At 46.1% G+C, this 18,843-nt stretch overlaps 1 protein-coding gene across 1 annotated transcript; it reads left to right on the top strand.

Moving 5' to 3' along the window:
* The first annotated feature begins 453 nt into the window (after window positions 1-453).
* Window positions 454-14,092, top strand: LOC311339404 (myosin-binding protein H-like). Its single transcript, XM_084464784.1, has 12 exons — window positions 454-760; window positions 2,393-2,527; window positions 3,838-4,005; window positions 6,171-6,259; window positions 7,367-7,562; window positions 8,325-8,464; window positions 8,767-8,926; window positions 9,484-9,620; window positions 11,538-11,724; window positions 12,722-12,764; window positions 13,578-13,617; window positions 13,733-14,092. Exons 1-10 carry the CDS (start codon window positions 520-522, stop codon window positions 12,742-12,744), a joined length of 1,476 nt encoding a protein of 491 aa, XP_084320910.1. The 5' UTR covers window positions 454-519; the 3' UTR covers window positions 12,745-12,764; window positions 13,578-13,617; window positions 13,733-14,092.
* The last annotated feature ends 4,751 nt before the right edge of the window (window positions 14,093-18,843 follow it).

Genomic DNA, 18,843 nt, shown 5'->3' with positions numbered 1-18,843 from the left:
TCAACAATTGAAGATAATGCAGTTAGGCTCTCAGGCATTCTGTATCTTTCAGTCGGAAGAGCAAGTTTTGTCATTTAATCAAAATTTTAATTCATTTGTTAACCTAATTAATAGCGTCTGTGTTTCAGTAAGATTTGCAAGTTCAAAATTATCTGTCCATTCAAAACAAGTTGACAGAGGAAAATAATGTTCAGTCAATCAGAACACATTTTGGCCATAACCCATTTAAACATGATGAGAAAATCAGATGCACTTTGAGATTAATCTCAATAGTGTTTTTAATCTCAATATTGTTTGCATCACAGGCTTCATAGGGTCAAGACGAGGCCTATAGATAAATAAGCGGCGGGGGTCTGTAGGTTAACAGCGTCGCACCGCGGTGTCTATTACACCCAGTCACAGGAGGGTGGAGCCCGGACAGCTGGTGCCGCTTTATAAGATCCCCGGGTCCGGAGGTGTGATGGCACTGGATTTAGTTGGAGGACCTGACTGAACTGGGAATTAGCTGATACCGCCATCATGCCGGCCAAACCTGCCCCGATCAAGAAGGCGGCGAAGAAGGAGTTACCTGAGAAGGAGAAGGCCCCCGAGCCGGCTCCCGCGCCCGTCGAGCCAGAACCCGCGCCCGTCGAGCCCGAAGCCGCTCCCGCCGCCGTCGAGGAGGCTCCCCCAGTAGGGGACGCCCCTGCGGAGACCCCGGCCGAGGGTGCCGAGGCCCCCGCGGAGGTGGTCGTCGAGGAGCCACCTCCACCTCCACCTGGTAATGCACCGTGTTGTGGCCCAGTCAGTAGGCCTAAATCTCATGTAGCCTAACCGTCAATTAATCTAATGTAGCTATCAATGAATCTAATGTAACCGTCAATTATTCTCATGTAACCATCAGTTAATCTCATGTAACCATCAGTTAATCTCATGTACTCATCAATTAATCTCATGTAACTGTTAATTAATCTCATGGGACCGTCAGTCTCGCTGGTTGATGAATTAAATGAATTGATGAATGAATGAATGTGTTGAGATATATTTGGCATAGTAATACAAAAACTGTTCTTCATTTCGGGATTTGTCTTCTAAAACTAACTTCTTGGATGTTCTTTTATTAACAGGGTTTATAATTATATATTGAACCAAATGTTATCATTTCAGAAATCAGCAGAGGTTAAACATAGCATTAAACTGATTTCTCAGTCATTTGGAGTTAACTCTTCGTTCAGTCACCTCTGTCCCCGACCCCGAGGATCACCTGTGTGTGTTTCTTGTTTACGTCCCTCTTTGACCCAAAAAGTTAATTTTGGGGCATGACCCTATAACCCAACGACATGTAACGACATGTGGTATTAGAGACGGCATGATCTTCACCTCACCTCCACCACCAGCCCACTCACCAGCTATTCAAACACCCGTGACTCATAAACCTTGACGCATGAACCGTCCCGTCTTATAGTGTCTCCTTACTATAAAACATTAAACCCGGCTGACCCTCGCAATCCTCCACTGTGCTGCCCTCACTGTGGTGCCCCTCGCTACGCATTTAGATCCAGCAGCAGCGATGTGATGCACGAAACGCTGCCATTGTGCATTGTAACTCTCTGCCAAATTGTGCCCATCACGTTCAAGAACAAATGCTGGGCTTGCAGACGCATGTTAACATTCACCAACAACACTGTGGTGTTCAGAGGAGGACAGGCTGCCTGTTCTCACAGCTGAGCCCAACAGCTGAGCACCTGTTGGGGGTCAATCAGCACGTGAATGTGGTTCCCTTCCAAACACCCCCTCCCCCCTCTCTCTCTCTGGTAACTGAAAGGCACGTAGAATACAGTGTGAAAGATACCGATGGTGTTTAATGATGAGTGATGGCGCTGCACCTGCCCCTAGCCACGGTGTAACGTGGCCGTTGAGATGCTTGTCTTGATTAAGTAAGGTGGGATTGCTTTGATTGATTACTGATCGCTCTTTGCCGCTACGGCCACCGCTGCCTGTTTAACACCAGCTGACTCTGCTGACGCGACCAATGCTACGGCTGACCCCTCGGCTAGCACTGACCCAGAGGCTAACGCTGACCCTGCCACTGAAACACCTGTTGCAGAGGAGCCCAAAGCGCCTACACCTCCACCGCCACCACCCAAAGGTAAACCACCACCACTACCACCACCACCCCTGGTGAACACCATCAACCTCCACCTCCACAACTCCACACCCATCTCCACCTCCACCCTCCAGCCCTCTCTTGCCTCCAGTCACAGTCCTTGTCCGGTCTGTGGCGTCACCTTGTTCGACCTCCTTCTCTTAAGTCTCTCAAAGGGTTTTTTGGGATTGATCGGCTGTTTCGATTGGTGCGTGTCCGTATGTGTCAGGACCGGTACTGAATTTGTGTTGTGTTATTATTGTGTAGAGCCAACCAGCGCCCCCCTGGATCTGTTCATCGAGGACAAGAACGACACGTCGGTCAGCATCATCTGGAGCCAGCCTGAGAAGGTGGGAGACTCCGGCCTTGATGGGTACACTATTGAGGTGTGCAAGGATGGAAGTAAGTCAACCTCTTCTGTCTGCTCCTACTATGTTAGGATTCAACAGTTGTCTCTCAACACTGGCTAATCATTAGGGTTGTCATCAGACGTGGCTCACTTTAAAGATATACAAATCGACACTCAAATTAAAAGCATAAACACATGCAAAATCCTCTTGCATCACACATGAAAGTGCAGTGTGTTCAAGTGCAGAATATCGGTAATTCCGATTCTGGTTATTAGGGTTACGGTTGAAGTCAAGTTGACGTTGGTAGCTTTGTCAAAATGTGTTGCTGATGTCCTTACAACCTCCCTCAATTTTAGTATGTATATTTACATCTGTATCCTCCCCACGCGCCAACTGTTTAAGTGCCTGTGTAAGGTCGGAGATGTCGCAGATTTCTGCCTAAATGGGGTTCAGTTTTATGGGTTACACCTGTCCGGAAAATGTCAGGGGTGGCTTTATATGGGGAAGTCCCTGACCTCTCTCCATAAGGGCGGAGGCATCTAGTGGGCTTGCTCTGGTCTCACTCCAAAGATCCCTCTTTTTGGTGTCATCTCTTAAGTTAGAGTCCCTATGTCAGCGTCCTCAAGTTCAGCTTAGTGAGGGTTTAGTGTGTCTTTTTATCAGAGGGTCCTTCTTTTTGGCGTCATCTCCTAAGTTAGGGTCCCTATGTCAGGCTTCTCAAGTTCAGCTTAGTCTGGGTTTAGTGTGTCCTTTTATTAAGTGGCAAAACTAACAAAGCCAACAGAGCGTGCCAAGTGAAATCATCAGTTTAGACTACCCTCAAGCATTATGATACGTTGTTTATCTTCCCATTGTTTTAAGTGTGTGTGAAAGGTTACACACACTTACACAAGGATATAAATTTACATTTATATTTAGGGCATTTAGCAGATGATTTTATCCGAAGCCACTCACAACCATTCACACACCGACGGCGGTGTCAACCATGCAAGGCGACAGCCAGCTCGTCTGAACCAGTTAGGGTGAGGTGTCTTGCTCAGGGACACCTTGACACTCAGCTAGGAGGAGCTGGGGATCGAACCAGGAACCTTCCAGTTACAACTCACGCTCTGTACCTCCTGAGCTAAGCTGATATGTAATGTTTAACTGTGTAGCCGTGGGATGACTATGTTTCGATCAAAGACTATACACCGCCTGATCATAACCTGATTCACGGCAGTTCATAGCTTAAAAAACACCAAAACAGTGAAATAAATCATCTCTCTCTCTCTCTCTCTCTCTCTCTCTCTCTCTCTCTCTCTCTCTCTCTCTCTCTCTCTCTCGCTCTCTCTCTCTCTCTCTCTCTCTCTCCCCCCACCCCAGCCGAGGACTGGAAGGCAGTGAACGAGGAGCTGCACAAGTCCACCCGCTACGCCATCAAGAACCAGACGACTGGTGATCGGCTGAAGATCCGCGTGGTGGCAGTGAACGCTGGGGGCCGCAGTGCCCCTGGGGCCCTCCCTGAGGCCGTCCTGGTCAAGGAGGTGGCCGGTGAGTCAGGGCTTTGTCCCGGTGCCGAAGCAGAAGAAAGGAACTCATTAGCTCATCCAAGTCTGTTTTGGGGAAGGCCTTTGTTAGGATTTCCGGAGAATGTGGAGTTAGCTGTGTTCCGATACCATTTTTTTCTTCCCGATACCAATTCTGATTCCGACTTTCCACCTCCTACCATTAATGAAGGCAGCATAACACCCTACATGTTTGTGATGTTCTCTGCCTGTGTAGTAAATTAGCAAGTTATTTGATGGTATCGGATCGGTATTAACTTGCATACCCTATACCCTATACTGAATTTTTGGCAGTATCAGAGGAATTGCAGATACTGGTATCGGTAATGTAAAAACTCTAATTATTTCAATTCAGTTTAACAGTTTTGTCCATTACGACTCTCAAGTTCTGTTTGAATAAATTGAGACGTAGAACATAACAGGTGCGTTCGATACGTCAAAACAGTCTTGTCATTGGTCAAGATTTGTTGTGATGGTCTTGTTGATGTGTGATTATATGCCATTTCTAATTAATTAATAGAGAATAATCACCTGCACTCGAGCGATTACAGCATTCTACCACACGCCACACAAAGGCGTGTAATTCCCGCTCTAAAAGCAGAAATCAACTTGTGAGTAATGGAGAGCGGGGATTGAAACCCGAGCACAGCGCTCTGGCAGTACTTCAGACGATACCTACATCCGTCTCAGACCTCCCCCTGGAGACAAGGCCAGAGAGCTTTCAGTGGATGGCTGGAAACGCCGGCGATATGAATGGTTTCCCAGCCCTCTCCCAATGGCCTGCGTGAGGAAGAAATAGCTGGGATGTGCGTGTTATTAACACAGATTTGTTTGGGCTGAGAGTTTGGCATTGCAGTGCTCCCTCTAGAAAGCCCTGCATGCCTGAGAGTAGTCTAACTAGCCCGGAGAAGATCCATGGCGACAAGTGATCCCACCGCCTCTGAAAGTATTCACTGGGGGACAGGGGTGGAGAGGGGGGTGGTGTTGGGTGTGGAGGGGAAGGCGGGGCAAATTCCTGGGTGTCCGGCCCTTGCCTTGCCGTCGAGGGTTAGGAGGATGGTGGGTGGTGTTTGGGGGTTGGGGGCGTATGTATGGGGGGGCGGTATGGCTGGAGCATTTCAGGCCTCACTGAAGCATCCTCAGACACCCGGAGATTCAGTGTTTGTTTAGAAAAGATGCCGCAGACTTGTCAGGTCGGGTTTGGGTGTTGCTGAACTGGAGCCTCACACTTGAGAGTGTCAAGTGAGGACAGCTTGACACCAGCTCGCCCACAAAGTGGTATTTATACACGCATATACATATGAACCACTGATGAACAGTTTATTAGTTAGCGCTTGGTATTCTGTAGGCCAGGATTAGCGGCATTACAGGATACTAATTCCCACATCTTGATTTAGGAGAGTTTTGTGCTTATGTGGCGAAACGCATTTTTAGCCCAGTGATGAAGGAGGTCTTAAGTGTTGGGCTAATGGTTTATAGAATCAAAGCTCATCCATTATTCAAATATTTGAGGCTAATTTAGGTGGAAGGTAACCATAGCTCTTGCTCCCGACGTGAGAGGACTTGAGTGTGTTACTCGGTGCTGCTGCTTTTTTTAGCCGTTCTTCCGAGGAGAAGTGGCGTGTGTGTGTGTGTGTGTGTGTGGGGCTCAACAGGTGGTTCTTTCCACTAGATCCCTTTTAGACATGCAAAAAATAAAAATGAAATCCGATCACGTTCACCTGTGTTGCTATAGTTAGGAATCAAACCGGCAGACCGCCAACCAATAGCAACCTCACCACTCCAGCCATGTGCTGATGAGGTGGAAAGAAGATTAATCTGCAATAGGAACTAAATGATTTAGCCATTAAGCCATCTACCACTGATGTAATCAGGTTGAGGAGGTCTTTTCTTACCTGTGGCCACTCAAAATGCTTTAGAATTGGTGCCTTGCATTCACCCCTTCATGCACAGATGTACATACAGAGGGCAGTGTAATCCATGAGAGGTAACAGTCAGCTCGTCGGGATCAGTTATGGTTAGAGGTCTTGCTCTTGCTTACTCCTCCACACTCTGGGGGAGCTGGGGATCGAAACCAACAACCTCCTAATCTACTGCTGCCCATGTTAAAATAGAGTAATTTCTAATGGAACGTGATGCTTTGTGTTGCAGACCGCCCCAAGGTCCGCATGCCTCGCTTCCTCAGACAGAGATACGTGGCCAACGTGGGGGCCAAGATCAACCTCACCATCCCCTTCTCTGTGAGCGCCACTCAGACCCCTGACACACCTGATATACACCTGACATACACCTGGGATACACCGGACATACACCTGGGATACACCTTAGATACACCTGAGAAACACCTGAGATACACCTGAGATACACCTGACATACACCTGGGATACACCTGACGTACACCTGGGATACACCTGAGATACACCTTAGATACACCTGACGTACACCTGGGATACACCTGACACACCTGACATACACCTGAGATACACCTGACATACACCTGAGATACACCTGAGATACACCTGACATACACCTGACATACACCTGACATACACCTGAGATACACTTGAGAAACACCTGACATACACCTGACATACACCTGAGATACACCTGAGAAACACCTGAGATACACCTGACATACACCTGAGATACACCTGACATACACCTGGGATACACCTGAGATACACCTGACACACACCTGACATACACCTAGGATACACCTGAGATACACCTGACATACAGTACACCTGAGATACACCTGCAAAACACCTGACATACACTCAGGTTCAGTTATCAGTACTGGTTTTGTCCAAAGAGACGTAAAAATGAGTCTGAGAATGAGCAAGGCCCACCATGAGAATTTGTGCCGCTACAAAGAAAGTGCAGCATCTTTAAAATAACTACTTCACAAATGTCTTTGTAATAGTTATTTTTCTGCACTTCACAGCACTCTTTAAGCTTTGTCCTTAGAGGGACTTACTGTATTTATACTTACCTGCTACATCACGGTGTACCAACCCCACAACCTCCACTTCCTCCACATCTTCTATAACCTCCACTAACTCCACACCATTCATTACACTCCCCCACCTCCACTACCTCTACAACCCGACCCCCAATATCTCCAAACCTCCATTACATCTACCCCCCCCCCTCCACTGCCTCCACTACCTTTACCACCCAACCTCCATCAACTCCAATACCTCCTCCACCTCCAATACCTCTACTACCTCCACTATCTCCAACCTCTACTTCCCTCCACAACCTCATCTACCCTCCTCAACCTCCACTACTGTATTATACTATATATACCTGCTCCATGACTGTGTTTGTGTGTTACCCCATCCCAGGGCAAGCCCAAGCCCGTTGTGACCTGGTCCAAGAACGGCCAGCCCCTGGACACCAAGAGGGTCCAGGTCCGCAGCACGGACCGGGACAGCATCCTGTTCATCCGCGTGTCAGAGCGCGACGACTCCGGCGTCTACGAGATCTGCGTCAAGGTGGATGACTTTGAGGACAAGTCCAGCCTGATCCTGCAGATCGTGGGTAACTATGACGACGGGGAGGAGGACCGGATGAGACCGGACCCAGGGTTCCGTTGGGTTGCGCTGTTGTTGTTGTTGTTGTTGTGTTGTTGTTGTTGCTGATGAGCTAGATCAGAACGAGTTAGACGAGATGAGATCTGATGATTAGATCTCAGAGGTTAAGTGTTAAGAGTATTTCGGATAAAGTAGGGCCGCCAAAAACATAGTATGATGTAATGAAAGACTGTAATCTAATTTAACCTAATTAGATTCAATGAGTGTCAATTAGATTGAATTTGTAAGTGATATTTAGTCCGGCTGATTGCTAAAGCACAGCAGTGGGTAAAAAGTAGCCTTAGCAACCGTCGACGGGCAACATACATAAACAAGGTTGGCTGTTTACCATGTGGGTGCGAGGTAATGTTATCCTAGGTCTCAAAAAATATAAATAAACATATATCCTGGTTAACCTCAAACAACTTCATAGTGGCATGCGCACCAATAGTGACTTAGTCTATGGAGCTAATGAAAGCCATCAGCTTTTATCATGTGAGGGTCGATGGTGAAATTCGTGCCATGCATTCAAATCCCAAACGGCGCAGTTATTGACCTGCTTCCCATCACCCAGCTGTGTTTGTTCACCAGAGAGGGAAAGGTGGAGTGACCACAACAGACTTGCTCTTCAACCCACTCCTGCATTCCTCCGTTGTCCTCCTTCTCCATAGGGGGCGCCAAAGACCACAAATGGCCCTTTAAATTGTGATTCTCGTGTTGTCCCCTGCAGAGCTGCCCGGGGCCCCAGCCACTGTGAAGATCGTGGACACCTGGGGCTTCAATGTGGCCCTGGAGTGGACCGCACCGAAGGACACCGGGAACACGGACATCACCGGATACACCATCCAGAAGAGCGACAAGAAGACCGGAGTGAGTCCACTGGCGGCTTGCGTTACCCACGCTATTCCAGTCGCAGATAGACATAGTTCAGATGTTATGGATTAGGCGGATCTCGCTTATCATTTACGGAGGATTAACATCTCAGGCTGAGTACTTCAAATATGTGTTCATTACATCCTGGATCCACACCAGTTGTTGTCTTACTCATCAACTAATTCTCTGTCTGTCTCTCTGTGCTGTGCTGTCTGTGTGTCTGTTTCTCTATCCACCTCAATTCCCCCCCCCCCCCTCTCTCTCTCTCTCTCTCTCTCTCTCTCTCTCTTAATCTCCAGGACTGGTTCACTGTGTTGGAGCACTACCACCGGCTGAACGCCACCATCTCAGACCTGATCATGGGGAACATCTACAGGTTCAGAGTCTTCTCTGAGAACAAGGTTGGCATGAGCGAGGGCGCCGTGGTGACCAAGGACGAGGCCAAGATCCTGAAGACAGGTCGCTAGCCTTATATACCCCTACACTACCTTCATACTACCCCTATACTACCCTGATGCTACCCCTAGACTACCCTTATACTACCCCTATACTTCCCCTACATTACCTTCATACTACCCTGATACTACTCCTATACTACCCCTATACTAACCCTATACTACCTCTACACTACCTTCATACTACCCTTATACTACCTGTATACTACTCCTATACTACCTGTATACTACTCCTATACTACCCCTATACTAACCCTATACTACCCCTATACTACTCCTATACTACCTGTATAGTACCCCTATACTACTCCTATACTACCTGTATAGTACCCCTATACTACTCCTATACTACCCCTATACTATCTGTATACTACCCTTACACTACCCCAATACTACCCATATATATATATATATATATATATATAACTATAAAGATATACATGTGTTAAATAAGATGATAACTTGACGATTATCTAATTTAAGGAGATGGCAAATACTAAGGTCTAAATATGTCTGTCTGACCATCTGTCTGTCTGTCATTCCATCGGTCTGTCCCTCCAGCTATCGAGTGCAAGCTCTCAGAGTACACTGAGCACGACTACTCTGAGGCCCCCAAGTTCACCACCCCCCTGGCTGACCGGGCCGCCACGGTGGGCTACAGCACCAAGCTGCTCTGCTCCGTTAGGGGGAGCCCCAAGGTAGACCCACAACCTCCACTACCCTCCAGAACATCCACAACCTCCACTACCTCCACTAGCCTCCCCAACCTCCACTATCTCCTCTACCCCCACAACGTCCACTACCTCGACATCTTCTACAACCTCCACTAACTTCACACCTTCCATTACACTCCACTACCACCCAACCTCCCCTACCTCAGCTAACCTCCACAACTTCTACAACCTCCACAACCTCCACTACCTCCAGAATCTCAGCTACCTCCACAACCAACAAACTCCCACCACCTCAATTACCCTCCAGAACCTCCACTACCTAAAGTATTGATATTATTGAAGTACCCGATAACACAAACAAAACATGACTCAGTTTTAAGATCAAAACGCTATTTAGCTGAGACGACGTTGCTTCTGAGGCGTTGGGGGAAGGCTGCGATAAAGGTTGAATAGTGAGATGTTTGGAAGCTGGTTAGAGATAAACCTTTGCTGTTATTAGTGTGGGTCGCCAGTAAAAAAAAAAAAAAAAGGTGTTGAGGTGACTGTCGTACTTTACTTTACTTTATGGACCGTGGCCAAGGACTTGACAGAATGCCAAGGCCATCTCCTAGCTATTTGTGAACAACCTTGTTGATGAGTTTGGTGAAAGAACGGCTGAAGATGTGTTGTATAAACTTTTACTTGCTAGCTCTTTGCGCCTTCACACCCCATCACAACTGTTGTCAGATGAGATGGGAATAAAGACATAAACACCTAACTGGACCTGCCTGCCGTTATCTTATCTGCTAGCTTAGCAAGTGAGCCGAGTGGCTAGTTTAGTGGTTAGCTTAGCTTTTAGCTTGGTGGTTAGCTCATGGGTTAGCTGAGTGGTAAAATCAGAAGGTTTTTTTTGAGGGGTTAGATTAGTAGTTAGCTTAGCAATTAGCATTAGCTGTTGAACTCGGCTGGTAGCTGAGCCATTGAGCTTTTTATCTGTCCCAACACAATGGCTTCCATAGGAGCGGTGAATCTGTGTGGGTGTAAGTGAGGGGTGGGGGGAGATGAGGGGGAGGGGAGGGGGCTTATAGAAGGTGTCCGGAGTCGGAATCTGGAGTCGGAATGCCCAGAGTTTAAAAGCTTGGGTCTATTAACGTAACAGGGGCCGGGGTAAATCATAACAACCCTCACCACCTCCAACCACCACAACCTCCACGGACGGGAAGGGGGGGCTGGGGGGTGTGGAGGTTGGATGGGGGTGTAGGGGGGGGTTGAAGTAAAGATAACAACCCTCCTTCCCCACCCCTCCCTGGGGGGGTCTGTGGGGGTGACGGGCTGTGGAGGCCAGGCTTTGCAGGGGGCAGTAGGGTCGGATCAGACGTGTGACATTCCCGGACCAGTGGAAAGCCTTCAAGGTCTGGTATGCCCAGCAGTGCAGCGGCTCTGCAGTTAAACTGTCCACCCGAGTGCTGTGTTAGAGCCCCCCGTGAGAGGGGGCACACAGCGACCCGGGCAGCAGAAGGCTCTTGTGGATTTAGATCTGAGTTGGGGAGGCGTGGGATACTTTGATACATCTTTTAGTTATATCAGTGCTCTACTTTACTGTAGTTGTATATATAACAATATACTATTGTTGGGACATTTTAATGGAACGTAAAACGTCCCACGCTATAGGATTATATCATACATATGAAAAAAGGTTAAATGGAAAATAAGTCTTTGAAGTCCTTGGAAAATAGGATTGTTCTTCATGAAATTCACCATCTCCTCTCTCCCCTCTCTCCTTTTTCTCCTCTCTCTCCTCCCTCCTTTCTCCTCGTTCTCCTCTTTCTCCTATATCTCCTCTTTCTCCTCCATCCTTTCACCTCTCTCTCATCTCTCCTCTCCCCTCCATCCTCTCTCTCCCCCTCTGTGTGTGTGTGTGTGTGTGTGTGTGTGTGTGTGTGTGTGTGTGTCTGAAACCAGCCTAAGATCGAGTGGCTGAAGAACCAGTTGGTCATCACGGACGACCCCAAGTTCCGGCAGATCTGCGTGCAGGGGATCTGCACCCTGGAGATCCGCAAGCCGGGGAACTTCGATGGTGGAGTGTACATGTGCAGGGCCAAGAACAGCTGCGGCGAGGCCACCGTGGCCTGCAAGCTGGAGGTCAAACGTAAGGACCGGGTTGGCTTAGCTCAGGACGTACAGCAGGTTCCCTCGTAACGGGAAGGTTGCTAGTTCGATCCCCGGCTCCATCTAGCCAAGTGTCGTTGTGTCCCTGAGCAAGACACCTCGAGGCTCAGGAGCTAAAGAGCAGGTTGCCTTTTAACTGGAAGGTCGCTAGTTCGATCCCCGGCGCTTCCTAGCGGAGTGTTGAGGTGTCCCTGAGAAAGACACCTCACCCTAACTGCTCCTGATGAGTTGCTTTAGATAAAAGAGGCTGCTAAATGAGGACAGCACGGTCCATGTTTCATAGTCCCAGAGAACCCAAAATCAGTGTTTGTTGATGATCTATGATCTTAAACATTGGCCAAATTATAGTGTACGCTTATGCAGAAAGGAACGGCCCAAATAGACTGTTAGTCCCATTTCTCCCCTTAACAAGAAACCTTGGTTTGAGTGCCCTTAGCTGCAAGTCAGCTCCCAAGCTGGCTAGCGTTCAGGGGTTGTTTTAAGGGAAAAACAGCACTCCTCCTTTCTCCCCTAAGTATTGGGACACCCTACCCCTTTGCCGGAAGGCGCAAAATCTAGGGTTAGGGCTCAAAGTCTTACACATTTCTTTCTAGGGGAAGGGTGAGAATTTGGTTTTATTTGTTACCTGGTCCACTAGTCCTTCTCAGGGTTAATGAACGGGAGCGATGGAAAACTGAAAAGTCTGCCTCGTTTCGAAATTACAAGAACAGGCACATGTGTTTAAATAAGATATTTGTATTTATTATATTGATATGGAGGCCATTTGGTGGATCATTTTAAATGCAGTGTCAAGTGAATACTTATAGGGCCGCCCCGTTGGGCATGGGCGACTCAAGTGGGAATTGAACCCCTTCCCCTGGCAGAGTTCATGTCTTGCTCTAGCTCTTGCTCGTGTTAGGTCACAGGATCACTTTATAGAATTGGATGAAGCTAAGTATGTGCTGGACTAAGAGAGGCCTTCCCTATTTATTCTACAGAGCCCGTTAATCCTGAGAAGTAGATGGATACGATCATTTCTAGGTGAGTGACATTTTTGTTTCCAATCCTTCAACGCAGACTGGATCAATCATCAGTCGTCGTTTTGACAGTGACTCATGTAAAAGCATAGCTTTAAACTAACCTTTCAAAAAAATCTCACCAATCACAAAACACTAAATATGAGTGCGTGCATGGGCGTGTGTGTGTGTGTGTGTGTGCGTGCGTGCATCTGTCCGTGCATGCGTGTGTGTGTTACAACTCAAGCACATCCCTGACTCCATAAAAGCTCAGCAATTTGTGCCAAACATTTTTTATGTGTCTCTATTTGAGTCCTGGGAAGACATCTGTCTTCTCCCTGACTCCAGTCCTTACATGGCAGCTACTAAACTGGGAGAACTGGCCCCTTCCTTCCAGCATGGTAGCACCCATAAATTAACGTCAGGGGCCGAGGGCGGTGTGCCCACCCCGGGCCCTTAATCACATTTCCCTGACTCAGCCGGCACCTTGGCTCCATCAGGGGCCAATCATTTATTAGGAGAGTCCATGTACCGGCGGCCATTTTTACATTTCACACAGTCAACTGAAACTTTTATAAGCCCTTCGACTCACCTCATGTAATTGTACCACGGAACTAATATGGTTAGGCACACAGAGACTCACGTCGGGTTGAATTATGGACTGACTCAAATGGCGGTAACATTTTGTTTAGCGTCAGACTCTAATCATAACTCCTCACTCATTTCCGTTCTGCTTTTGATTGTTTGATTTTTAACTGTGTCTTTTTAAAGTGTCTCTTGACTGGGATGTTAGCATTGACTTCCTGTTGACTTCTTTTGTCCTTCTGTTGCATTCCAGAAGTGGATGAAAGTCGACCTGATGCCTGAACAGCAAATAAGTAAGTTCATCTTTTTTTTAGGGCTTTCTATAAGAATTGCAGTAAAAAAGGATTCAGCCGAAAGTTTAATTAGCCAAGTAACGTTTCTATTTGTCGATTCCCATCTTGTCCACAGGAGGGTGCTGGAGTCCCGGAACAACATGTACATACAGCTGGAGAACACACGGTCAAACGGACGTCGCCCATGTGGACTTTCTGAATGTGTTTCCGAAGATTAACCATTCTTGTCTGCTTATTTATTTACATATTTATTCATTTACAATACCTCATTAAGTTCTCACTCACGTCCGATGGATCTGTTTGAAGTCCCCTCACAACTTTCTCCACGGTACACTGGTAATTCGAGGAGCATCTATCCCCAGTTGATTCCTCAATGGGTGTACATTACAAATTCTAACGCATTCATTCACTGTTCCTCTGAGGAGAATATGTAACATCTCTGTGTTTGTAACAATAAATGTGTTCATTTTCTGGTTTTATTTTCTCAATAACTTGCGTGAAGGACGACAGTGACATATGGGATAGAAGTGGTCTAAATATAACGCAGTTGGTTCTATTTTAGTGGCACAAACAAACAGGTTGGTCCCCATGCTACGGCGCTATAGGGCTTAATGTTTCACTTGATTCTTTTTTTCTGTCTCAATTTATCTGCTCAAGGGAGAACAGAATTAAAGCAAATATAAACTGGCAAATTTGGCCTACAGGATAATGAAATGCATAAGAACATTAAGTTTATTTGTTTAAACATAAAATAACATGTACAGCTCTAATAGGTGTACTCCACAACTGCAAGGGCTATAATGTGCAATTTTGGTACCAAAATAAAAGATAACACGTGTGAGATATCGTGCAATAAGTGAAATAATCAACGTGGATACTACTTAAGAGTGACTAAAGCTGGAACACAGAATAAGTGGAAGACTTCACGGCCGGAACGGCCACCAGATGGCGACAAAGAGCGTATGTTCTGATTGAAGGCAATTAAGCCATTTCCTCTGAAAGCCTCTCAGCTGCTCTGTATGCATCGATTGTAAACAACATGTTGAGTTGCAAAATGTTGCCCAGACGCTGGATTATCCGTTTATGGTGGTTTGTTCTTGATTGTTTTTTTGCCTCTGCTTCGGTTAGTTTTTGTCACAGAGTCACAGTAATATGGACTGGACTGTTGGAATCAGAGGCGCCTCAGCTTCCATGTGCTATACTTTGTTTGGATAAAATCAAAAGATCAATTCTGCTGTGCATGTGAACAAAATACATTAAACAATTTGTTACATGGTTCTTATTTGGTTCGGGGTTGGAATTATCTTTCATTTAGTTAACAATGGTTATTATAGTCTAAAAGTTGAGAATCTTTCTAGGGGTGTCTCAGGTGACTGCTTTCTCATGTGTTTAAATGCCTTCCAACGTCTTTGCATTGGGGGGGAGTGGCTTGTCGGGTTGAAGAGGTCAAAGGTCCTCTATTTTACTCAGGTATGATGTTGATTATCCATTACAAGTCACTTCACTATCTACCCTCACACGTGGGAGTGTCCACAGATTTATGATAATAACTCAGCCAACCAGTTGGTTCAGTCCCCTGTGAAGGCTGGGAGCTCCATCTATCTATCTTTCACCTGGGTGGACACTCCCATGTGTGACACAAGAGGGTCGATTGTAAAACAGCTTCTCATGGCTAATCACTTGGTAGTAATAAAGCATTTGTAAAATGTAAAAGTATCGGACTGATACCGCTATCAGCAAATACTATAAAATATGCTATCAGAAATAATGATAATAATAATAGGAAAAAATGAATTTATCATTGATTATGAAAATCCAATACTGGACACTAACATTCAACAATCAAAGGTGGCAAAGACAATAGCTATTTATGGTATAACTTTATGATCTTTATGATCTATGAACTTTATGATCTTTATTATCTAATGAGTTGAACCAGATGACAATTTCAGATCTATTTGTTTATTTTAGATTCAGATACCGACAGCATAACAGCCTTGAAAATTCCAGTTGGGCCCTTGTTATGAAATACTGGCCCTTCTCCCAGGCTAGCTACTGTAGGCTTACATGCGTTGGCTCACAGTGAGCATCCTGAATAAGGATAAGGTACACACAGTAATAATACTCACTCTCTCAGTGCCTAACATGTCTCTCTTGGAGTTGTTGGCATAGTGATACCCACCAGGAGGGCAACAGCTATCTAGATTACCAGCTCATTGCCAGAGAAAGAGAGAGGCACTATAGTTACACAAGGAGGGCGACAAAATGTGGATCAATTCGTCAGCTGTCTTTTTTGACACAGAAGGCTCTGGAAAACAAATGGTTTGAACTGACTACAAACCGAAAAATGGTAAAGATTGTGCTCGAGGCTATTGTATTAGTCTATCATCCATATCTATCTATCTGCATGTCTATCTTTCTTATGTCTAAAGCTATCCTCACTGATAATTGCATTTTGCGCCATAATTAGTTTGTAACCTCCTTGAGCCTGGCTCCCTCTAGTGTTAAAGTTCTGGTAACTACACCTTTACACTCCTATGAAGCAATAGATTATATTGCTGTTTGTTAAAGGATCCTTTAATTATAAATTAATTATTCTTATCATAATTACCTGTACCTTATGGATGCCATCTTAAGATGGGACATCATCACAGTTAAATTCCAATTCTGGTGACGTATTGGAAAATATATCCCCTAATTTTTGATAATGTACCAGGTTTAGGTACTAGGTAGCGTGAAGGGCCCCTGGTTTAATACCTTATGGGACCCGGGGACCAGGTACCGGGTTCCTAGTATATACCAGCTAGAGGTACCAGGTACCTATTGTGAAGGGCCCCTTAAGGGGCTGGCAGTGGGAGCCCGGTTCTGCTGGCAGCAGAGCAGGTCGATGCTCTCAGGGGAGGAGAGGGGTTCTCCTCTGTCTGGAACCTTCTAGAAGATGTGTTCTCCTCTGTCTGGATGCATCTGGAGACGCTGGGGCTTCAGAGCGAGGCTTTAGGGGGAGATGAATGTTGCTTTCACTACGGCCTGCTGGATAATTAAAATGAACAGATGGATACATTGATAGATGTATGGAGAGAGAGGGAGGGAGGGGAAGAGGGGGAGAGAGAGAGAAGGCAGGGAGATAGAGGGAGAGAACGGACATGAACAAGAGCTGTGATTGGTTGATGTATGGACTAAGCATATCCAATTAGAGTGATGGGCTGTGGCCTGCAGTGAGTGATGAAGCACCCAGCAGCCATCTGGGCCTGGAAAGAGTTCACTCCATCAGAGACCTTAATTAAAATAGTCTCTGTGTTCTGATGCCCACTGAAATAAATAGATATGATGACTTGCATCTTTCCTCACGAGTACTGGATTAAAATGGCTCATCGCATGCAAAAAAAATATATTATAGACTTAAAAAGTAAAAAAGAAATTAAAAAGTTACATTATGGTCCCCCAAAAAGATGTACAAATGTTATATAATAGACTTTATAAAACGGGGGGCCTAAATCAAGCGATCTGATTGGTTCCCAACCGTTGTATATTGAGCGTATACACACAGCTATGACGCCCGTTCAGTTTACAGAGTTCAGTATCACTCCGCGCCTAACTCTAACTGTTGTTTATGTATATATAAAAGCGATAGCGTAGTTCACTGAAGCCTAACAAACATGTTGATTGCTGGAGAGGGTGGAAATGTAAGCAAAAAAAAAAAGCAATAGGCACACGGTCGGCAATTTAGCCGAGAAGGCTAAATTGCCGGCGAACCAAGCTACCGTCTTTAGCCTAGCCTTCTCTCTGAAGGACGCTACAGTGTGTTGCATAGCAACCGCCGCACACTTTGCCGGCAGCCAGGAGGGACTACTTTTTTGTATTCGTTAAAAAAAATGCTTTTCCGACTTTCTAGCTTTTTCAAAATTGAGGGTGTCTATGACTTTCATTTCGCCATATTTACGTAACCGTTTTATAAAAGCAATAGATCACTTCAGTCAGTGATATACGGTCATTATACCACAGTGAAGGGGGTCGCCGCCCCTCCGCTGCGCGTCGGGACGGACAACGCCCCTTAACTGTGGTATAATGAGCGTATACCACAGCCTGTCGTGATCTATTGCTTAATTATAAAACGGGGGGCCTAAATGAAGCGATCTCATTGGTTCCCAACCATTGTATATTGAGCGTATACACACAGCTATGACGCCCGTTCAGTTTACAGAGTTCAGTATCACTCCGCGCCTAACTTGAACTGTTGTTTATGTATATATAAAAGCGATAGCATAGTTCACTGAAGCCTAAAAAACATGTTGATTGCTGGAGAGGGTGGAAATGTTGTAAAGAAATAGGCACACGGTGAGTGAACTCGATAGTAGGCTAAATTGCCGGCGAACCAAGCTACCGTCTTTAGCCTAGCCTTCTCTCTGAAGGACGCTACAGTGTGTTGCATAGCAACCGCCGTACACTTTGCCGGCAGCCAGGAGGAACTACTTTTTTGTATTTGTTAAAAAAAATGCTTTTCCGACTTTCTAGCTTTTTCAAAATTGAGGGTGTCTATGACTTTCATTTCGCCATATTTACGTAACTGTTTTATAAAAGCAATAGATCACTTCAGTCAGTGGTATATGTTCATTATACCACAATTAAGGGGGTCGCAGGGACATTGTGATCTATTGCTTAAACAGTATACACTATAGTATTACAACTATTCTAGATCACATTTCTTAAAGATGACACACACACACACACACACACACACACACACACACACACACACACACACACACACACACACACACACGTACATGTACTTGTGTGTGTGTATGTGTGGGAAGTCGTTACGTTAATGGGTGCATGCAGTCCTCTCCACCGCATTGGACCGAGTGAAGGACGTTCTTTATGTGGTCGCCGCCGTTGGACTGCAGGTGCTTCAGTCTAACACATTTGTTAAAAGCTTTCATCTCAGACTGATCGGTAGTAAACGGCCTGGTCGTCTAGTGACCAGGCCGTCTAGTGAGTAAGACGCGGGACTATCCGTCTGGAGACGAGGGAGCCTGCCACCGCGACCAAAACGCCAGCCCCATCACGGCTCCTCTCCGACCAATGAGGGCCTCTCTCCTGTGATGTGATCGAGGAATCTCTCCTGCCCGTCATACACAGGAGCCTTAAAGAGGGGAAATGTTTGTGTATCTGTGTGTCTGTGTGAGCATGTGCGTTTGCGTGTGTGAGTCTATGAGTGTGTCCGTG

Source organism: Micromesistius poutassou, assembly GCF_964030765.1.
Source record: "Micromesistius poutassou genome assembly, chromosome: 2".
Taxonomy (NCBI): Eukaryota; Metazoa; Chordata; class Actinopteri; order Gadiformes; family Gadidae; genus Micromesistius; species Micromesistius poutassou.
Note: the sequence above shows the minus strand (reverse complement) of the source record. Positions and strands in the feature narration are given on the sequence as shown.

What these genes read in the sequence shown, in the direction of transcription:
- LOC311339404 (XM_084464784.1), top strand. Translation starts at nt 520, where the DNA reads ATGCCGGCCAAACCTGCCCCGATCAAGAAGGCGGCGAAGAAGGAGTTA. An exon ending in CCTGGTCAAGGAGGTGGCCG is followed by an intron (nt 4,006 to 6,170) that starts GTGAGTCAGGGC and finishes TTTGTGTTGCAG; the next exon opens with ACCGCCCCAAGGTCCGCATG. An exon ending in ACCTCACCATCCCCTTCTCT is followed by an intron (nt 6,260 to 7,366) that starts GTGAGCGCCACT and finishes ACCCCATCCCAG; the next exon opens with GGCAAGCCCAAGCCCGTTGT.